The 9,356-nt window shown below is 36.3% G+C and overlaps 2 protein-coding genes across 3 annotated transcripts; both read right to left on the bottom strand.

The window, feature by feature from the left end:
• Positions 1–1,331: 1,331 nt before the first annotated feature.
• Positions 1,332–4,619, bottom strand: ctu1 (cytosolic thiouridylase subunit 1 homolog (S. pombe)). Of its 2 annotated transcripts, none has more exons than XM_042761606.1 (3): positions 4,390–4,619; positions 2,949–3,462; positions 1,332–1,925 (listed from the first exon to the last, which is right to left on the bottom strand). In XM_042761606.1, exons 2-3 carry the CDS (start codon positions 3,442–3,444, stop codon positions 1,390–1,392), a joined length of 1,032 nt encoding a protein of 343 aa, XP_042617540.1. In that variant the 5' UTR covers positions 3,445–3,462; positions 4,390–4,619; the 3' UTR covers positions 1,332–1,389. The 2 variants fall into 2 exon arrangements, with proteins under 2 accessions (XP_042617540.1, XP_042617539.1); XM_042761605.1 differs by having other exon boundaries at positions 2,949–3,464; positions 4,393–4,618.
• Positions 4,620–6,007: 1,388 nt separating this feature from the next.
• LOC109061376 (4-galactosyl-N-acetylglucosaminide 3-alpha-L-fucosyltransferase 9-like) lies at positions 6,008–8,851 on the bottom strand. The gene is made up of 2 exons (XM_042761603.1): positions 8,158–8,851; positions 6,008–7,464 (listed from the first exon to the last, which is right to left on the bottom strand). The coding sequence occupies exon 2, from the start codon at positions 7,454–7,456 to the stop codon at positions 6,344–6,346; it is 1,113 nt and encodes a 370-aa protein (XP_042617537.1). The 5' UTR covers positions 7,457–7,464; positions 8,158–8,851; the 3' UTR covers positions 6,008–6,343.
• Positions 8,852–9,356: the final 505 nt, after the last annotated feature.

The following is a 9,356-nucleotide window of genomic DNA, read 5'->3' as shown; positions in this document are numbered from 1 at the left end:
TATATAGCTAAATTTATATACCAAACAGTACAGTATTCCACTGTATTGCATAAATAGATATACCATAACTGAATAAGACAAACACAAGTCTTCATGCTCTCTCTCTCTCTCTCTCTCTCTCTCTCTCTCTCTCTCTCTCACACACACACACCACACACACACACACACACAATTTTACTTTTTTTTTTTTTTTACATTTTACTTGTTTGCATTTCTAGTACACACCTTTTCCTTGGCTCAAATATGCAAACCTCTTTGCCACATGCACTGGAAAATGTATTACACTGAAAGTTACATTTTCAAATGAAAATAGCAACATGATCGTTTTATAAAGTATGCGTTCATATGTGCTTTATTTTCACTGAAGGAAACACCTGTGTGAACGCAGCGAAAACTTAGGCTACAGTAGATGGAGAACTGATTGATATTTTGTAAACTGTATTTATGACAAAAAAAAAAAAAAAAACTGCACAGATGCAGATATTATAACAAGCTATCGTTAAACACACACCTTATCCTTAACAATACGAGGCTTCAATCAAACTTTTATAAATTACGTGTTTTTGGTTTTGATAAACTATATATTTATATCGTATTCTTATAAATCGGGGTTAAGGTTTTATGATGTAACTAAATTGATTCAACTTGATTCAGTTATTTAAAATAATATTTTGACCAGAACAAAGATGGTTAAATTTCATATTTCACCCAAAAGCAATCTACTTTTGGACAAATAAGATTATTTATCTATTTAATGTATTTTATTTTACTGTTTTTTTTTTTTTTTTTGCATTTTCATAATTTCCATTTGAAAAATACTTGAATCATAAATGAAAAGGAATACAATAACGATGACAGTACAATGTAAATGATCATTTCTCTTGGAAAATGCTGAAACAGTCAGTATGCGTTTGTTCTGTGGTTAGTGGATCATGTTGATAATGAATGTGATTCTCCTATACCTGTGGTTCTTCTGCTGTGTAAACTTGAGAATAACTGACCCGACACATCCACTAAACACCGTTAGTGAAGAGAAGCCGTCCTGAAGCATTTGAGATACGCAGATACAGACGATTCATTTAATGCACTGACACTCTGTATTTGTGTAAATGTGCAGCACAAAAAGGACAAATATATATTTTTATTTCAGTTCAATTCTATATTAAAGTCTCTGCTAAATGAAGAAAGAATAATAATGATTTTGAATAGCAGTTTGTATGTTGCTTTTTCAGAAAACAAATCAACACAAAATATGAAAAATCAATTCAACTCATCTTAAAAACAAAAAATAAAAATAAAAAAATCGCCCAGACACTAAAAACAAGACAACAAACACAGATGACACGTAAGTCAAGCGTCCAGTTTTTAAAATCAAGTCCTGATTTTGTATCAGAAGTCCACTGCCTTCAGTTTCTTCTCCTCCTGCTCAGTCAAAGGCTCCTGAGCCAGAATTTTGCCGTGCAGACGGTGATGTTTCCCGATTCCCAGTTTGGGTAAACCTCGATTCAGGCCCTCCAGCAGAACACAGGACTTGCACAGGGCCTGACTGGAGATGTAGCCGCAGCGCGAGCACGTTCCCTGCACCGGCATCTTCACCCCTTCCTTTATGGACAGCGTCTCGCCGGAGTGGATGACGTCTATGATGGAGCTGGGCCTGATGGACTCCAGGTCTTTGAGGAAGGCGCGAGCGTGTCCCCGGTAGGCGTTGGGCGAGTAGATGCACTCTGTGGAGAAGTAATCAAGCTTCTTGAAATAGGCGTAGAGGACGATTTCTTTCTCGTAGGCGTATTTGAGGGGCTTGCAGCGTGGGATGGCCCCCTCTCCGTCGCTGGCCGTGCTGATGGCGGTGCAGCGGCGGAGACGAGCGATATCTCCACGCAGGACATTCATCAGCACCGTCTCTGCTACGTCATCCGCATTGTGACATTCCTAACAAACAACTATTTTTTTTTTTTAAAGGTATGGAGGACCAAACTTGCATAAATGAATAAACAAAAAAAGGTATGGAGGACCAAACTTGCATAAATGAATAAACAAAAATAAAACAAAGGTAGAAATGATACAATACATTTTTAATTAATTAATTACAGTTTTTTCTTTCTGTACTTATTTTAAAAATGTTTATTCTTTTTAATTTATTTGAAATTCTTTCATTTATTTGTATATCTATTTGCATATTTATTTATTTTTAACCATCATTTGAATAAAAAAAAACTGTTGAACCTATTTATTTCTTTTATTTTAAACTTCATCAGGATTATTTATATGTTATTTTGACTTCTTTAGCACCTTTAATTTTTTCTTTCTTCCTGAGGATGATTTTTGGTCTATCCTTGTCCCTTTCCCTTCTGTAGGAGTTTAGACTATTTGAGAGTGTTTCAGAATAATTTTAGAGATGAAACAGGAAAAAATGAAAGTAAAACAACATATAAAGGTATAAATCCTTATAAATTATCCTCAAGGTTTTGTAAGTGTAATCTAATATATACATTAATTTTTTTTTTTTTAAAAAGGGGGGTTAATCATATTTTGCATAAAAAACAATATAAATTTAAATACATCCCAAAATGAAAAAGAAATAAATACACAATCATATTTTGCATAAACTTTAATATTAATTTAATTACATTTCTCTTTGAAAAATAATTTAATAAATAACTAAACATTAAACAAGTATAATTTTAGAATTAGAATTAGTTATACAGTAAACAAGTAAAAATGGAAATATATAACATGAACTGAAACATCAGGATCAAACTCTCAGAGGACCTTGTAAGAATCTAAATACATCTCTATTTCCAAACATACATGCAAATGTATTAGGGTTGAGATGGTACAATGCAATTTATTAACACCGAACACATTATTTGTCTTGCAGAATGTCTAATATCTCACACACACATGCTTGATTAAACTGGAAAAGGCAGTGAAAGACAGTGATTACTTGCCTGTGCATATCTTGTCCACTTTCAGCATCATGGCTCCTCGGTCCAGCGCCTGCCTGCGAAACACACCGCAGAAAGTGCAGTTATTCTTCAGTCCCACCTGCTTCACGATGGCGTCCATGGTCCAGCCGTACAGCTCTTCATAAGACACGATCTTCAGCGGCAGCTCATACTGCTGCTGGTTCCTCTTCACCGTCTCCAGAGAATCATCTCTGTAACCCGTGATGCCCTCATCCACCGACAGCAGCAGAAGGTTCAGGCCGTAATCGTAGCGCTCGTTCAGGACCTTCATCACGTGGGCCAGGACGGTAGAGTCCTTCCCGCCCGAGGCACCGATGGCCACGGTCTCTCTACGGTTAAAGAGTCCAGCGGACACGATTGTTTGATGGATCTCCTCCTCGAACGCCCAGAAGAAGCAGTCCTTACAGAGAGAGTGTCCAGTCTTGGGCCGTTTGAGCACGGCACGTCTCTGGACGCAGTTACTGCACTGGACCGGCATGATGACGCACACAGAGCACTGCAGAGCATTTCAGAGAAATATCAGATCAAAACACAGACTAAACTCATGTTAAAGCAGCTATATATTTCTGTGTATTAAGACCTCATTTCTACTTATATATATATATATATATATATATTATTAATACTTTAAAAAAAAAAAAATTATTTTATATTGTCATTATTAAATTTTTCTACTCAACATAGTAATGTTAGATGGATTGTTTAAAACCATTTTAAAACTAATTTATTAAATTCTTCATTTCATTATTTTATTCTAATTATATATCTATTTAGTTAATCTCAGTTATTTATTTATTTAATTTCTCTATATTTTTCCACAAACCTCCCGGGCCCTAGTTTGAAAACACCTGCATTAACCCTTTCAGGCACTTAGTATTATTTCCATCTTATATTATAAATGTTATTTTGATTGAAAGAAAGCGATGGACCTCCTAAAAAAGGCCTTCTTTTTTAAAATATTTATTTGAATATGTCCTCTGAACATGCTACAGAATATAAATATACAACATTACTTATACAACTAAAAAGCATATTAACTTAAGGTAAAATATGGTGGTAAATTCAACACTTAAAGATGTTAGCATAGCATTTCCCATAACAATAATGAAAGTTGTTGGTTTGAATTGTAAATTAAGTGCATTTCTATGCACAAGGACCCTAGTGATTACCTCAAAATGACCCTAAACCCGTGCACACGTTTGTTTAATTGTCTGTTACTCGCTAAACGAGTGAATAAACTAATACCTGAGATATATTCAGTGCCTGAAAGGGTTAAAGAGTTGTCAGAAACTATAAATGTATATGGAAGTGCAGCGTTTGAGAGAATCAGAGTATCCCAGAATGGTTTTAGAGAGTAACACATTAAAATGCATTGAAAATAGTACTTGATCAGTATCAAACTCATTTAATAAAAAATACAAACCTTTAAGTGTTTCCTACGGGGTGTGATTCATTTAAACGAGCAAGGACGCAAGACGATGACGAGCTGACGAAAATAAAGCGTTAAACTGTTATAAAAACAAAAAGCTGATGAGTTTAAAGATTAACACTAAAAACGGTCTCCTGATTTAAAACACAATTTACAGGACAGCTCTTAATCCAGAACACCTCTGCTGTAGTATAAAACACACGTTTCACGCACGTGACGTCACGCGGCGCACATCATAAACGTCAGTCTCTTCCCGTTTGGAGTTCTGGTGCCCTCTTTTGTCTTACAAAAAAAATAATTAATAAACCAACCACTTACAAAATATCAATAATAAAAATTAGCAATAACTTACAAAAAAACATTGTATTTTAAGTGTACAGTAAGCTCAGGAGTGTAAATAAATTGCTTATTTTTAAACACAAGTGCAGAGTTGGGTTAACAGGTTCAAAAGACATAATTTATGTAATTAACATAACCAAAACTTACATTTCAAACAGGAATAGTGCTGCTAACAAGCTGCACATGAGGACATTTTTATTTGAAAAACAACCAGCCAACAACAATCAAAGACATGAAGAATAAGTAACCCATGTATATACAATTATACAACAATAATAAACTTATAATTGTTGCCTTTCTTTCTGAATGTGATCCAAAGGTGACTTAAAAGGGATTTGCAGATGAAACGATTCAAACACAAGTCCTAAATTATTTAAGGCAGTGGGTGGGCATCAGTGGCATAGCTCTGGAGTGGTTTAGGTCATACTTAGCGGATCAAACTTTTTGTGTTAGCTTAGGTGACTCCGTATCCTCCTCTGCTCCTCTCTTGTGTGGGGTCCCACAGGGCTCAGTCCTCGGCCCTCTACTTTTCTCTCTGTATTTGCTTCCACTTGGTTCCATACTTAGAAAGTACGGCATTTCATTCCACTGTTATGCAGATGACAGTCTGCTTTATGTACCTCTTAAAAAGAAAAATGATAACTCTGTTGGACAACTACTCGATTGTCTTGACGACATAAAGGCCTGGATGGCTCTGAACTTTTTAAATTTTAATGATAAAAAAACAGAAGTGATGGTTTTTGGAGGCACCACTGGGACCCTGCCTGTAGATCTGGGCTCCATGGCACCCTATATTAAACCAAGTATCACCAAACCTAGGAGTTAAAGTGGACCCTGAGCTTAAATTTTACAGTCAGATCAAAGCTGTTGTCAAATCAAGCTTCTTTCATTTGAGGCAGCTGGCCAAAATAAAGCCAATTCTGTCAAGACAACATTTTGAAACTGTAATCCACGCTTTTGTAACTACACGGCTGGACTACTGTAATTCACTATATGTGGGGGTTAGTGGGTCCTCCATCACCCGTCTCCAGATGATACAAAATGCAGCAGCACTTTGTATCATTTTAGCTTCATTACACTGGCTGCCTATTAAATTTAGGATCCATTTTAAAATTCTGTTATTTGCTTTTAAATCACTAAATGGTCTTGCCCCGCCATACCTCTCTGAGCTTCTACACTCTTATAAACCCATCCGCTCTTTCAGATCAGATGATCAGCTGCTCCTGACTGTGCAAAAAAAATAATAATAACATAAGAGACCACCCCTCCTCTGCTTCTTCCCCCCCTAAACTATGGAATGATCTGCCTTTGCATGTTAAGCAGGCCTCTTCTCTATTTGTTTTTAAAACCCTTCTTAAAACCTATCTTTTCTCTTTGGCTTTTGACACCTAGTAAGATTTATTTACTTGATTTAATTTGTTACTTTGAATGCTTTTATTTTGTGGTTATTAATTGTACATATGTTTATTTTTTCTGTACAGCACTTTGGTCAACTGTGGTTGTTGTAAAGTGCTTAACAAATAAAGTTGGTATGGTATGGTATGGTATTTAAAATGAATATTTAAAAATTTATTTGATTAAAAATATGTCACCAAAACCTGAGGTGGCATTAACTGAAGTACCAATCATAGAGATCATGAGCTTCTTTATATTCCCTGTGTCGTGCCACATGGTCACAGGCAGTGCAAATAGCCAGAATAAACTCTTGTGTCTGTAATATTAAATGAGGACTTGGAGTGAGATGTTTCCTCCAGTTAAAGTACTTGCGATATGCATCTTCATCCTTGTCCAGATGAAGCAGATATTCGGCTAGTGATTTTGCATCTGGGAAGTCATCGACATGAATGAAGGACTCGGCGGGAACAAAGTTTTCATAGTTTCTTCTCGGAGGACCCAACACCACAGGGACGGTACCTGCTGCGAGCGGCCCGTTTAACTTCTCAGTGATGTAGTCTTTGTGGATGGAGTTCTCAAAGGCAAGGTAAAATTTGCAGCTAGCCATGGTTGGATAATAGTCCTTATAATCCAGAAACCTAGCATAAGCCTTTCCAAACAAAGTCACTTGGATGTATTTCCTTAATTCCCTGTAAAAAACGTTCCTTGTGTCAATACCAGTTGTGGGATCGTTGTTACTTACAATCCAACACACCAGCTTATCCTTTTTGGGAATCACAAAATCCTTATTAGGTTTCTTCCTGGTCGTCAAGCGCATCCGTACAGGAATATCAGCATCCTGTCTGTAGCTGAGAGTGAGATTGAACAGGTTTTCCAGACCTGGTATCCTTTTGGTGTTGGTTGGTGATTCCAAATGCAACCAAATCCATCTCTGGAACGGAGGACGAGGAGATGGGGGAAGGTTGGACAGATGCCAGTGGATGGCTCTATGATAAACAATGACATTATCTGCACTGTTATAGAGAGATCTATCATCCGTCAGCTGACAATTATCAATATTGTAAAACTTTTTGCAGTCATTGAAAGCAAACCTATAATTTTCAGGCCAAATCCATAACAGAAGTATAGGTTTCTCCTCTGCTATATTAGTAAGAGAGCTGTTGCTCTTAGCACAGTTATGTACTTTCATTTGTTTGGGTTTAGGAAGTGGTGGTGGACAGTTGTGAGAAGGCGAGAACTGGAAAAATATGATGCCCATAGAGATGACAGCTGCCAATGTCACTGTTACAACCAAACGGCACAGCAATGAGCCTCTTATGCTTGACATCTTCTGATCTAAAAAGAATAATGAAAGGGAAGAGATCAGACTCGATCACCAACGAGAATAAAAACACTTGATATTAAAAGGTATTTTGAATAAAATATGTGACCCTGGAGCACAAAAGCAGTCTTAAGTCGCTGGGGTATATTTGTAGCAGTAGCCAAAAATACACTGTATGGGTCAAGATTATAGAGTTTTCTTTTATGCCAAAAATCATTAGGATATTAATAAAATATAAATTTCCTACTGTAAATATATCAAAACTTCATTTTTGATTAGTAATATGCATTGCTAAGAACTTCATTTGGACAACCTTAAAGGCGATTTTTTCAATATTTTGATTTGTTTTGTTTTTTTTGCATATTTACTAGTTGCATCTCGAACAAATACTGTCCTCCTAACAAACCATATATCAATGGAAAGCTCATTTATTCAGCTTTCAGATGATGTATAAAACTCAGAATTGAAAAATTTACACTTAATGTAGCTACCACTGTGTCTGCTCTATGAGAGAGAGACAAAAACTACAGCACAGATAGTGGAAGCTAATTGTTGTTTTATTTGCTAAATTTGGCATATGTGTCATACAATTAGATAAGATTTAAATAGTGCAACATGTCTGGAAACAATGTAGTAAATTAGTATAAGTAATAAATAAGTAGTAAATAAATAAAGTAAACAATTAAGTAAATTAAAAAAATCCTCACCGCTTTTAAGAGCCTTTGATTAAAAGAATGTTGGAGTTCTTTGTTGCATATACTGACAACGTGTTCAGTCAGTGCCAGAGGATTACACTATATGTGTATATTACACTGCATATTACACTGCAAGATGACGTTTCAGACTAGAGAAGTATCGAATGGGAAATCACTCTGAACAAACATGAGAAAGCCAGCGCGTGCGAACTCATGATAGCGTTGCGACACACCCGTTGCGGCTGAGCGAACCAAGTTCGAAACCCGGTTCGTGGACCCTCCCGATCTTGTCCGAACTCTATTTGAATGATCTAGTGGAAAATCACCAGATACAGCAGATGTGATGAAACCGTTCACTATGTTTAACTGATTGCCAGCATCAGGTCACAGATTTTCAGTTTCAGTTCAACCGATGTTTGAGATGTTAAAAATTCTCGTTAGTCAAGGATTCTTCAAAAAACTTCAGGTACGATGCTCTTGTTGTCATTTTGATGCTTGTCCGTTCCAGACAATATAATTCCAGACAACTGAACAGACCCATGGATCCGCACTGTGACATATTAGATGCATATCCTTAAGGTACTCCACAGACAGTCAGACAAATCCTAACGGCAAACACACAGTAAACTGAAGCAGCCAGACAAGTCTGGACACATATACAATACACGATGAGTAACGAGGCATGCAGGCGAAACCAGGAAATATAGATCGTGACGGTCACCTGAGAACACGCAGGACTCAATGCAATAGGGACCTCTGGTGGAGACATGGCGACTATGTGCAAAAATCACGACTTCTTATGTTCAAATTACCCATAAAACAAAATGAAACATACTTGTTTCTTTTGTAACAGCATATGGCATCAATAAAGTAACGAATTACAAATACTCACATGACTGTAATTAAGTAGTTTTTTTTAAATAAAAATTGTTACTTTTTTGAGTAGGCCTAGTTTAAAAATTGTGTACTTTTACTTGAGTACATTTTTAGTGATGTATCTGTACTTTTACTCTGCTATTTTCCCTCCGTTTGTGGTCATTAGGTACATGTTTGTTTTAATTTAATTTTTTATCCGTCAACGTGATTCACTGAAAAAAATAATGTCACTTGTTTCTGAATATTGATTGTTAGAAATGATGTAGACTAGGCTAGTTAAGTCATTTTCGCCAGAATTAAGCCAGAAGTGCCGAATGTAACAACCCAGTAAGCAA

Source organism: Cyprinus carpio, chromosome A8 (assembly GCF_018340385.1).
Source record: "Cyprinus carpio isolate SPL01 chromosome A8, ASM1834038v1, whole genome shotgun sequence".
Classification (NCBI taxonomy): domain Eukaryota; kingdom Metazoa; phylum Chordata; class Actinopteri; order Cypriniformes; family Cyprinidae; genus Cyprinus; species Cyprinus carpio.
The sequence above is the reverse complement of the archived record's forward strand: the minus strand, read 5'-3'. Positions and strand labels throughout refer to the sequence as shown.